Source organism: Sminthopsis crassicaudata, chromosome X (assembly GCF_048593235.1).
Source record: "Sminthopsis crassicaudata isolate SCR6 chromosome X, ASM4859323v1, whole genome shotgun sequence".
Classification (NCBI taxonomy): Eukaryota; Metazoa; Chordata; class Mammalia; order Dasyuromorphia; family Dasyuridae; genus Sminthopsis; species Sminthopsis crassicaudata.
The window spans coordinates 64,339,112-64,352,172 of record NC_133623.1 but is presented as its reverse complement, the minus strand read 5'-3'; the positions used below and the strand labels follow the sequence as shown (position 1 = coordinate 64,352,172).

The 13,061-nt window shown below is 41.5% G+C and overlaps 1 protein-coding gene across 1 annotated transcript in view; it reads right to left on the bottom strand.

The window, feature by feature from the left end:
• LOC141548663 (maestro heat-like repeat family member 5) overlaps positions 1-12,667 on the bottom strand; it is a 120,718-nt gene extending 108,051 nt beyond the window's left edge. The window contains exons 1-3 of the mRNA XM_074277686.1: positions 12,586-12,667; positions 3,719-4,047; positions 2,377-2,522 (exon numbers count right to left, since the gene is read on the bottom strand). Of these exons, the coding sequence (XP_074133787.1) occupies positions 2,377-2,522; positions 3,719-4,047; positions 12,586-12,602 (492 nt within the window). The 5' untranslated portion in view covers positions 12,603-12,667. The remainder of the gene's footprint in view (positions 1-2,376; positions 2,523-3,718; positions 4,048-12,585) is intronic.
• Between the last annotated feature and the right edge of the window lie 394 nt (positions 12,668-13,061).

The following is a 13,061-nucleotide window of genomic DNA, read 5'->3' as shown; positions in this document are numbered from 1 at the left end:
ATTATCATAGGTCTTGGTCTCCATGAGCAAAATCTAATAGGGGAAAATACATGTATATGTAATCTGAGTTGCAAGACTGGAGTAACATACACAAGTGAGAACACTGTAAAGGTGGATTAAGACAGAGTATGATGGGAAACGTAAGGAGGGTGAGGCAACTTTCATCTAGAGGGGTCAGGTACAGAAAGCTTCACAGAGACTTTGAATGAAAGGAGCAACTCTAACACTCTAATAGCTAAAGACAGCAGTGGGGAGCAATCACAAAGATGGAGGCTGTGCCTTAGATGAGAAAAGAGGTCCAATTAAGTCATCCTCTGTTAGGTTTTTACTAAGTGGTAAGTTGGTACTTGGCAATTCTCTAGCTCAGAGTTCACACTTTTAGTTCAAACCTTTACACTTTTAAACTTCTGAAAAGGAGTTTACGCACCTTTAAAAAGGAACAAATTCATTGGTTGTAAGTAGTTCCCACAAGCCCCTGGAGTACCCACAAGCCCATTCTCTGGGAGGATAAAAGGAGAAGTTAGAGTCTGGAAATTTAATTCTGGATTGGGTCAAGGAGAAGATGTCTTGTGGATTTGCAAGTCCAGCAATCCTACACTTTTGGAGAGGAAGAAGAGGATTCGAGATTCTACCTTTGCTCTGGCTGGAGGCTCCAGAAGCCTCCCAAGAAACCTGCTCACAGAGGAAAAGATTATACAGAAAAGAAACCTCCTCCCAGAGAAGGATTACAATTGAGAGATGACAGAACATTACAATTTGGCGCCCAATGTGGGGCAAAGACTTTTGCTTATCCTGACAAGGACTTATTCTGAGCCCTTCAGAGGAGCTAGCCTGGACTTGACAATCCTCATAGAGTGAGGAGCCAGAATACAGAGGACCTAATTGCCAGAGTCAGAAGTTTATCATTTGTCCAGTGAATGATGGGAAGCCATTTTTAGAAAGGTGACATAATAAATCTAAATCCTATTTGCAAAGTATTTTCCTTCTGAGACCCTGTCACATGGGCAGTACAAATACAGTACTACTTTCTAGATGAGGAAAATGAGGCTCTCAGAGTTGTCATTTATCCATGTTCACACAGCCGGTAGAGAAGTAGGTCTCAAACTCTCGTGTACAACATGGTGTGGTGATCAGAGTGCTCTACCAGAATGATGTCAGGCTGAGTAGAAGATGAATTGGAGAGGAAGAGAATGGACATGGGGGACCAATTAAGAAGCTATTACAGTCATCTGGTCAGGGATGATGAAGGTCTGGTAAAGAGAAGAATATGAATGGAAAAGATTCATAGATAAGATCAACAAGCCTTGATAATTAATTAGATATTCAGGAGTGAGGGAGAGAGAAGGGCCAAAGATGATTCCAAAGTGCACAGACTGAAAGATAGAGAAATTTGGAGAGGCAGATTCAGGGATAAGTTCCATTTGGAATAAAATGAGTTTCCTTTTCCCAGTGTGGGTGTTCAGTTAGGTCTGATTCTTTGTGATCCCATTTGGATTTTCTTGGCAAAAATACTGGAATGATTTGCCATTTCTTTCTCCAGTTCATTCTACAGATGAGGAAACTGAGGCAAGCAGGGTAAAGCAACTGGGCCAGACTCACATAGCTAAAAAGTGTCTGAGGCTGTATTTGAACTCAGGAAGAGACCTAGTGTTCTATCCACTACAGCGCCACCTAGCTGCCCTCCTTTCCCCAATATTACAGAAAGTAAAATAGAAGCTCTCGGAGGAGAAATGACTCATTCAGAGTCACTCAGATCATTTGGAAAGGAGCTAGGATAGAAATGTAGGTGTCCATATTGACTCTCCCTGCAGTAAAAGTCAAGAAGAAAGCATCTTATCCACATGGATGAGTGTGAATGTAGACACATACACGGCCCAGCTTCCATGTGGCCACGAAGTATCAACTTGGCTGTTATGATGCTAACTCAGATTTTGACAGTCCTTTGGGGGTTTCCTCTTACCCCAATAACTTCCCTCCCACCTCATGAACTATTACCCCCATTTTATAGAAGAAGAAATGATTTACCATGGGTTATACAGCTGATAAGTAGCCAGGATTTATGCTCTAACTTGATCTCTCTAAATCCTCTTATACACTGCCACCCAACCTTCTTCAGACTCCTTCTCCACATCCCTAGGTCTAGTCCTCTAGGCTCTCTGTGGGAAAGACTTTGCCTCACTTTGACCCCTCTTCAGTTCCTTGTCCAAGCTCTGAGAGGTTGGGGCCTATGCTCTGCTGGCTTACTGAGTAATGGGGACAATTTCTTCCCTTCTTATTCCTCCCAGGACATTGCTTGAGGATACAGATCAGACTGTTTGTCCCACCAGAGCCCAGTACTCTATGGGACCTGGCTGTCTAGGGGCAGAAGGACAGTACCTCTTCATTATCTTGGAAATATTGTTGGATAGTTGTTAGCACGGTACCCTGATGACGCTGTGCCATTTCACAAAGGTTTACGATTGAGGTTTTTGCATGGTGATATTTCTTCACTCCCAGAGATTTGAGGATTTTGAAACAGATGGCTAAAGGAAGGGAGAGAAAAGAAAGTATATAGAATTTTAAAATGACAGTATATCTTCCAGAACAACCCTCTTTTATGGATAGGGAAGGTGAGGACCAGAGAGCAGTTAATCAATAAACATTTAGTAAGCACCTTCTATGTGCTAGGCACTGTACAAAGTGTTGGGGATACAAAAAAGGCCAAAGACCTTTCCTGATCCCAGTGGCTCTCAGTCATACCTATAGTTAATGGCTGAGCGGAGGCCTGGATCTAAGTTTGAGCCTTGGCTCACAATATAGGATAGTACAGAGGAGTTAGAAGCCTGGCATTTAAATGCTGCTTTTGCCACCTCCTACCAATTTAGCCTTATACAGATCACTGTCTTATTCTGTGCCTCAGTTTTCTCCTGTGTAAAATAAGGGGATTGGACTAGATAGTCTCTCATAGTTCTAAAATCCTATGATTTAGAAGTGGCCAAAACTATTAAATCAGAAAATGTCAGAGCTGGGAAAGACCGGAGAGACTATCTCATTCAATATCCCCATTGGACAGATGGGAAAACTGAGGCCCAGATAGGAGAGATGACTATAGAAAGTGGGCAATAAAGGAGGGACTAGAAGCCGGATCTCCTGCCTAGTGTTCCTACTACCCCTTCCGGGATCTTGATGGACCTCTTCCCCCTCCCACATACTCATATCTATTCTGTGTTCATTCCTGAAGGACTTTGGCCTCCGCCAAATAATCCCTGCTAAAGTGTTACTAGTTGATACTGGATTATGCTCTCCCTGTTCCCAGGAACATTTCCCTAGGAGACTCCAGAAGACTGAAGTGCCTTCACAATCCAGTGGAATGAAATTCAAATGATAGGTTGTTTCAGGCACCACCAAGCTCAGTGGCAAGATTTTGGGGAGCAAAGGGCCATTCCTGACAACTCTCCATCCCCAAATCACATTATAGAGGTGACTGCTGACTGCCTACCCATAAGGCTTTGAGATCAAATTGCCTCTAACTAACACTAGCCAGCAGACTAGCAGTTGAAAAGCTCAGGACTCCACATATGAGGGAGAGGGGAAGTGGAAGAGAACCTTTCTAGGCAGAGAGTAGCTGCTGGATCATTCCTCAGAGTCTCTACCCACCTATGACTCTGGGATTCTGTCAGCAGGGCACCCCCGACTTTGCCAAGCACCCACCCACTCTCCGTTGGGGGCTCCCTCTCACCTGCATTCCTGGTTTCTTCAGTAAAAATCCCTACATTCACCCGCTCTGGTTCTATTCGGGATTGATAGGTTTTTCGGAAAAAGACGGTCCAGTTGCGTCTAAACTTAGGGGTGATGGAGCCAGAGTTTTTGGAACCGCCTTTGACTGTCTTCTTGGGTTTATCATGATAATAAGAAAAGACCTTGTGTGCCCAGTAGTGGGAAAGGCTAGACACAGTCCTGCTCCCTGTGGACAGGTCTGTCTGTCTGAAGAGAGGGCTTTCAATTTCCTGGTCAGTGGCTGTATCAAAGTTTTGCAGGGAGGGATGTCTAAGGTAAGAGACTGAGGACCTGTAATAATAATAATAATAATGATAATAATAACAATAATAAAATTCACATTTCTGTAGAGTTTTAAGGTTCACAAAGCACTTTCTAACAACCCTGGGAAGTAGGGAGTAGCAAAGTCCCCGTTTTACAGATAGGAAAACTGAGGCTTGGAAAGGGGGTGGTTGTCGTTTTTATTACAAATACTATTACCATTATCTAGTCAATGTTTGATCAGAAATAGATGGGTGTCAATCATGTATCAAAAGCAAAGGAAAGAAATGGACAGAGAAGGGGCCATGTTGGTCCTGGCAGGTTAAAGATTCCAAAGACTTCAATTGGTTCAATCCCCTGTGGAGTATTCAACAGCCTTGTAAATCTAGAGCCTGAAGGAAGGGACCCTAGAGGCCATCAAATCCCAAACCTTCACTTTAAAGGTGAGGAAACCAAGGCCCACAGAGAAGTACAATGCCTTGGCCAAGGTCCAGCAGTTCATATCTGAGGATAAGATGTACGTGGTTTGCCATCTTTATCATTGCAGAGTTAGAGAGTCAATAAATATGGCAGGTATGAGGACATTTGTTCTTTCCCATGTCAGCAAATAGGGCTACGTGTCCATCCCAAGGGCTACACGTGGCCCTAGGCATGGACAGTCATGGTGAGGAGTGGGGTTGCTGGACAGGGAAGAAACTGAAGATTGTGGGAAGAGCAGAGGCTTGGGTGTTGGGAAGTGGGCAGGGACCGGTAACTAGAAGAGAAAATAAAGTCTTTGCCTTTGTGGCATTGGGGAGGTGACATCAGAAGAATGGAGGATTGTACAGAGACTTCCTGGCCTCACGTGAGAAGGTCCATCCTAGTCCTAGGAGGCATGAAGATCAGCAGGGAGCTGGAGGAAGAGGAGAAAAAGAGGTGGGAATAGGGAAGAGAGAAAGGGAAGGGAAGGGAAAGAGGAGTGAGAGAAGGGAGAGAGAGGAAAGGAAGTCGAAAATGGAGAGGGAGAGAGGTAGAATTACAGAGAGACAGAGACACATACATAGAGACAGAGACAGAGGAAAGAGAGAGAGAGAGAGAGAGAGAGAGAGAGAGAGAGAGAGAGAGAGAGAGAGAGAGAGAGAGAGAGAGAGAGAGACTGAGACTACCATCACAACCCATCCCCCCTTCAAGTGGAGACAGGCCAAGCCAAGACTTGAGGGAAGTGGGGTGGAAGCACAAAGGAGTCCTCAGATTCAAGACTGTGACTCAGTATTTAGAGGCTTTTTGGGCATGAATGTTTGCTCAAGCTCAGATTTCTGTTTGGTTTTTCTACTTTTAATAAAAATCTTTCTATGTAAAATTGTGACATATAGACTTAGCAGTGGAAAGTAAAGTTTCCAAAGCGGGGGCCAAGGGAGTGAGGACATTCTTCAAAGTACATCTGGGCCCTGTGTGTGTCTGATATGTGGGTAGCAGCGGCATCATTCCCATTTCCATATTTTAAGGTATATAAAGTATTTCTTTACAACAATGCTATATCAGATGACCTAGTTATTATTCCCCAATTTACAGATAAGAAAACTGAGTCTTAGAGAGATTAGTAGTTATAGCAAATGCTATTACTAAGAGTGCATATTATTGTACTTCATGGTTTTTAAAAAGCTTTCTTTTTAGAAGGGAAGGGGTGTGTGTGTGTGTGTGTGTGTGTGTGTGTGTGTGTGTGTGTGTGTGTGTTTGCAGATAAGGAAACTGAGTTCGGAAGAGGAAAATGACTTGTCCACTTGTCCATAGACACATAATAACCAACTAATAACTAATTAGCACATCCAGGTCTGCTGCACTTTTCACTAAACCACAGCTGCCTTAACACTAGTCAGATGCCTACTTAATAAATGCTAATTGATAGTTCATTAACAAATAACACATATGTCTTACTTTTTACTTTGCAAAGAATAAATATACATAATCTCATTTGAGTTTCACAACATTCCTGTATGGTAGGGAGGGCAAGGATGCTTCCCATTTTGCAGATGGGAAAACTGAGGCTTATAGAGGGGAAGAGACTTGTCCTTAGCTGGGTGAAAGGGGAAGAGGCATATCCAGAGCCAGGTTCTGGAGGTGGGGGAGGCTCAGGATTATCAGCTTAACTGGGGAGCCTAGGATTTGTTGCTACAAATTCAGGGCTAAGGAGTCCAAATCAGCGGTTCAACAAACCATGGGGAGCAGGAGAATTTTGAAAGTCCCAAATTCAATAAGAGATTATTCATCCCTCCTCCCTTCAACTACCCTGTCTTCCCTGAGGAACTTTACCCCATCTTCCATCTCTGTTCTACCTAGAAACAGCCTCTCTCCAACCCATGTCCAGAAGATGAGCTTGCCACTCTGTACTGCAGTCAGAAGGCAGACACTTAGGGCTCTCTCCAGGGCTTAACCCTAGCAAACGAACGGAATGAAAGCCCTCTTCCCCTTTAATCCCTCAAAAACAACAAGACAAGCAACAAAAGGAGTTCAAAAATAAAGAAAAAGGAAATAAAACTCAACAAGGAAAAAAGAATTTCAGAAAGACAATCAAAATTTTACAACCCTAAAAAGTGAATGAGTATTATAAGATGAAGAAAAGGAAGGCAACAGCTCCAGAACATGGGGACAATATTACCAATAATGACAATTCAACTCCAAGGAATGATGATAGAATGTCTGTAAGAAATCCCAGAGCAGTTTAGGAACTCTTTGTTGAAGAAACAAAGAAAAGAAGAAATAAAAACAGGGGGAAAAGAGTGAAGTGAAAACTTCATGAAGAATTTACAAAAACAAATGAAAGGGAAAGAATTGACTCTATTGAATGAAAGAAAGCTCATTAAGACAGATGGCAATCTAAAAAAGAGACTGATAGTTTTGGATTCTGAACTCAAAAATTAAGATGGAAGAAAGAATCCTCCTCCTGCCCCTCAGTGACTTGGAATATATGCCCTAAGAACCTACCTGAGACTCAGGAACTTGAAGGGAGTCATATAGCTAATAAGTGTTGGATCTGGGATTTGAACCCGACACCAAGCCCAGACCTTTATCTGTTTGCCCACTCTGCCCTTCTAGAGGAAAAAAAATACATAAAAGTAAAATCAAAAGACAACAAAATTGGAGGAATGCTTCCGGTCCTCTACAAATCAAAACCTTGAAGACAGACCATAGCAAGCTAACTCAAGGAATGTTGGTCTCCCAGAAACACAAATGATGAGCCAAAACACTGCATAATCCACTCCAGAAAATCATCCTAGAAACTTCCTAGGAGTTTTGGAAACATAGGGCAAAGAAGAGATCAATCGAATCCACAGGATGTTGGCTAAGGACTCCACGCTCACCTCACCCAGAAATGTAGTTTCCAAAATCCAGAGCTTTAAGATTAAAGAAAAAATCTTGCAAATAAGCAGAAGAAAACTTTTTACAAATGAAGGAAAAAAACCAGTCCAAACCATGCAAGACAATTTGGCAACTGAAATAAATTAAAGATTGGTATATGATACTTCAAAAAAGCAAAGGAAATCAGCAAAATAATATTTCCTAAGCCATTCGAATATAATATAGTCTAATAAAGCTAAGCTAAACCATAAATGAAAAAAGACAGTTTCATCTGGCATAAGGCATTTGAACTTCACTGCCCCTCCTATCCCGCAATCAACTTAAAACTGCACGGATACCCTTTCTCTTTTTCTTTCTTTCTTTCTTTCTTTTTTTTCTTTTGAGGGCCTCTGTCTGACTCTTTGTTCTCATTACAGAAACTGGGCACATCATCAAAGTTCAGTGTTCTAAGTGAGTCTCTATGATGATAAGTTGCAGAGAAGGTGCCAGTCTGTATTAGGAGAAAGAACCAGTCACAGGTCCAGTCCTTAGCCTGATGGTTCTTTGTCTTCTTTGTGTTACAGCAATCAAGCTGGTGAAGCCTAGGGATTCCTTCTCAGAAGCATGCTTTTAAATGCACAAAATAAAATACAGAGAATTACAGAGGAAACTGATGGCATTGAAATAGTTATTTAACAAATATATACAAAATAAATAAAAATACAATACAATGTAGATGATGTGAATTTGTGGGTTTCTAAGTCTCTCTGCATCTATTTGAGTTTGACATTACTGGTATAAACCCCAGCCTCTTAAACTGTGGTTCCATCTTATAACTGGATTTTCGGGCCACAAAATTATGGTTTATTATCCACATTTGATTTGTATACCTATTTTATATACCTATATGTCTGAGTTCACATAAAATTATTGGGCAAAAAGGGGTCATGAATGGAAAAAATTGAAGAAATCCTGGTAGAGAAGCTAGGGGATTGGACCTGAAGTCAGGAAAAACAGCCTTCAAATCCCACCTCTGACACTCCCCAGTGTTATGAAGACTTAACATATATTTGTAGGCAAGGTCTACAATTGTGCCATAGCATGTTGAGATCACATAAGATTCGTTTATAGATACCACCAAGAGACAATCATAACTAATGGTCAGGAAGTTATAAAACATGGAGGCAGCTGCTTGCCAAAGGAGCCCACCAGGGTCATGAATTATGTCCCTCAGACTCCAAATAGAAGAGAGCTTCCCTAGAAGTCCAACTTCTTCCCTAGTACCAAGGAAGGGCCAAAAATTCTGACATTTTCCAGGTGCCTGCGATGTGGAAGGAATAACAGTACATTAGTTCCTAGTACTACACCTAGTATTTAGACATTGGCTCCACCACTAACAGACTTCCCCTCTCAGACTTGAATCCTTCCTATCTCCAGGACTTTGCTCCCCTGCAACTGTACCCTCCCCTCCAAATTTAATTCTTTCATGGCTCCTAAAAGGTAGGCTTGGGTTTCCATGCCTTCAGTAGCAGTTAACTTTTTACCTCTGGAGCACAATCCATTTGTTCTCTAGTATTTTGCTGCCCATATCTCCAAAAGGTAAATTCCTCCTCTCAAGAGCCCATTAGCCCTGCTCCATCTCCAGGACTTCACGTCTTATTTCCAAAACATAAGCCTTGTCCCCAATACCTAAGCCTCTCTCTTGGTACCCTTTCATTTGCAGTGTTAGCCCTCAATACTTTTAGCATTGAACCCCCATTTCTACAACTCAGCCCTCCTTTTCTAGTACTAATTACTCAACTTTCAAGAAGTAGCATCAGCATTTGAAGAACTTAGATCTCCATATCCACTTCTGATATATATTATCTCTATGACTTTGGACAAGTCCCTTCCCCTTCCTGGAACCCAGTTTCCTCCTCTGTAAAATGAGGGGACTGCATTGGATGGCCTCTGAACTTCCTTTCTGCTCAAAATTTATGAGCCTATGACACCAAAGAAAATGCAGACTTTTTTTTTTTAAGTCCAATGGATTGGATGACTAAGAGATCATCCATTGGTCAGGCTATGGCACAATTGTAGACCTTGCCTACAAATATATGCTAACTCTTCATAACACTGGGGAGTGTTAGAAGTGGGATTTGAAGGCTATTTTTCCTGACTTCAGGTCCAGTCCTCTAGCTTCTCTATGAGGGTTTCTTAAATTTTTTCCACTCATGACCCCTTTTTGCCCAATAATTGTATGTGAACCCAGGCATATAGGTATACAAATCAAATGTGGATAATAAATCATAATTTTGTGGCCCCAAAATTCAGTTATAAGATGGAACCACAGTTTAAGAAGCTGGGATTTATACCAGTAATGTCAAACTCAAATAAATGCAGAGGGACTTAGAAACCACAAATTATCACACATTATCTACATTGTATTGTATTTTTATTTATTTTGTTAAACATTCCCAATGACATCAGAATCTTGTTGGGGCCTCACTGGGGAATTTTACTCGCCATGAGTTTGAAAACTTCTTCCCTACTCATGTAGCTTCAACAGCTACTTGATAAGCCAGAGGGTTTCCTAGGCTTAGAGGAACATGCTCCAACCAAAAACATTCTGGGCCTATCATTTGAGACCAGAGACCAAGACAATGCCCCTCAGATATCCTTTAATAAATCTGGCTTCAGATTCATAAAAATAAAAGAAAAGGAAAAAAGGAGGAGCGGGAGAAGAGAGAGAAAAAGAGAGAGACAGAGACAGAGACAGAGAGATAGAAGAGACAAAGAAAGAGATGAGGAGAGAAGCAGAGATAAGAAAGGAGAGAGAAATAGGAAGACAGAGATAGAAGAGAGAGAAAGAGAAATGGAGAGGAAAGCCAGAAACAGATAAACAAGATCATTGGTAAACACTGATGAAAAAACTAGATTTACAAAAGGTTGAGGAAAATAGTACATTGTGAGGAAATGGAGGGAAAAAGCAGGGTTCCTATCTTTTTCAAAAACTTGAGCAATGGAGAAAACAATTATGAAATAGGCCTTGTCCTCAAGGAGCTTGCATTCTATGGAGGAACAATAGGTTCCCCCCCCCCCCCAAGTATACACAAAATAAATAAATAAAAGGAATTTGATGCAGGAAGGACATTAGCAGTTACAAGTAGGAAGAAGCATCAGTTTAGAATTGGAAAAGATCTTAAAGGTTAACAAATCCAACCCCCTCATTTTACAGATGAGAAAACTGAGGTAAAGACACAATAAATTGGCCCAGGGTTACACAGCTAATAAGTGTCTAAGGTGGGATTTGAACCCAGGTCTTTCCCATCCTGAACATCCTGAATCCAGTGTTCTATTGACAATGATACAAATCTTTCTGAGGACTATTCAAGGTTTCATGTACAAGGAAGGTAGTGCTTGTAATCACCAAGACTTCAACTTTCCCCATCTGAAGTACCTAGCATCCCTTGTCACTAATATCATAACCAACAACAGTTGGCTTCTCGTTTCCAGGATTTCATTTATCATCTCTGGTATTTAGTTCCCTCGTTCCCCAAAACTAAGTAGTACTTAGCTTCCTCTATTCCCAGGAAAAATCCCAACTTTTTGAGAAGTGAGGGAGCCAGAAGGACATAGATGCCAGGCCTGGGTTGACCTCTGCCCATACTGTCTTTGTGTCTCTGAACAAGGCACTTCCTTTCTCAGTACTCCAGACGAAACCCTAAAAACATCAGACACAGAGGAGATGCCAGCCTGAATTGGGAGAGGGATTTTCTTCATCAAGAGTTCCATAGACCAATGAACTCAAAGTGTCAGCTCCAGAAAACCTTTTGACATTTCTATAGCTTTCAAGTCTGCAGTATATTTTACATATATTATCTTATTGGGGACCATAACAATATTATTAGATAGGTACTACCGGCAACTGACATTATTGTCCCCATTGTAGAATTATTGAAATTGAAGCTCAGGAAAGTTGCCCTGGATCACACACCTAGTTAGTGTCAGAGATCGAAGGCAAATTCAAGCCTTGCTGGCCCTAAGACTAGCGCGTTGTCTTCTACACTACACCAGGCATTTGGAAATGCTTTCATCTATAGAATGCAGGGGGGCAGCAGAAAGCTGTGCAGGTCCACCAAGTGGGCATCTGCAGCACTGCATTTAGCGGGTGGCCATGACCGCACCAGCAACATCCTCCAAAAGGAGCATGGCATTTGAAAAGATCAACGATTCAGCAAATGTCCTTCCTTTGCCTCCTTTCTCCAGGAACACTGTCAACATTGAACCTACTCCCAATCCCAATCTAGTCCCCTTCATACACTTCCCACTCATTGGCCATGGGGCAATATGAATGACTGGAGAATTGGGAAAGAGGTCCTATGTAGAAAGGTAAAAGGAGTTAGGATTAGTCAGGAGAAGGGGAAGACTGAGTTTGGGACTCAATAATTTAGGGAATACTGAGAGCCAGTGGAAAAAGCACAAGACTGCCAGCTAAGAGACCAACGATCTAGTCTTGGCTCTGTCACTGCTTTTCTGTGTGATCTTAGTCAAATAATTTCCCCTCTTTGCATCTTACTTTAGACAATAACCTTCAAGGTTCCTTCCAGATCTAAATTAAAAGACATTGAAAAGTGTTGTACAAATGAAATCAATGCAACAGAGTAGGAAGGAAAGCTGTCGAATGTCCCCTCCCTCATGTCTCCATCAAAAATCTCTAACAAACGTCTGAAATCCAAGATAAATAGGAAACACAAATATTTAAAGCAAAGTCAATAAGGCAACTTCCTTTGACTTGCTATTGAGACAGGACAGATTAAGCTTACACGCAACTAAATGGTCTCTGAAAACTGTTGGATAGATGATGAAGGGGTGGGGCTGGACTCTTTTCCCATGAGTATCTTGAAGAAGAACATAGATTCCCCTTTGGTTCAGACATAATTTAATTTAGATTTGCTAATCATCTTGGAAAGCAAGAGATTGAACTAGAACAAAACTTCTTAAACAGTGTGTCACAACTCCATATGGGGTTGTGTAACTGAATGTGGGGGTTGCAAAATTATGATTTATCATCACTAAATATTTGACTTGTAAGTCTATTTTATATAATTATATACCAGGGTTGCCTAAAAAGTTTTCAGGAAAAAGGGGTCGGGAATGGAAAAAGTTTAAGAAGCCCCAGCCAAGAAGACCTTGGGAGCTCTTGTCATCTCTAAAGATTATATAGTCCTAGAATGAAACCCTTCAACACAAACAGCAAAAAGTGAGAATTACCTGTGGGGCTGAGTCATCTTGACTGGGAACCACACTTGGTCTCTGTATAAAAGGAAAATAAGGACCTCAGGCAGCTGTCTCCTTCCTGTTAAGAATCAAGCTAAATCTGCTCACTCTGTAGGTTCTTTGGACTGTTCTAATTCTGACATCACGAGTGATGTCATAAATTCCCTCGGGACAGAAGGGAATCTAGAAGCAAGAGGATCAGCTCATTGGCTGGCCAGCACTAGGAGTTTCCAGACTCCCCAGAACTTACTACTTTGTGGAAGGAGACAGAAAAGGTCCAACATAGGTGACTACATTGTCATCTCATTCCTGTAGTCAAAACACCTCCAGGGTCTAGCTCTGTATACAGAAAGTACTTAATCAATGTTTGTTGAATTGTACTGACATTCAACTGAACTCATTTTTTCTAAGCTTTTTAATATTTACCACAGTCTTTCTTTGAAACAAGATAGAGAGGCAAAGGACAAACA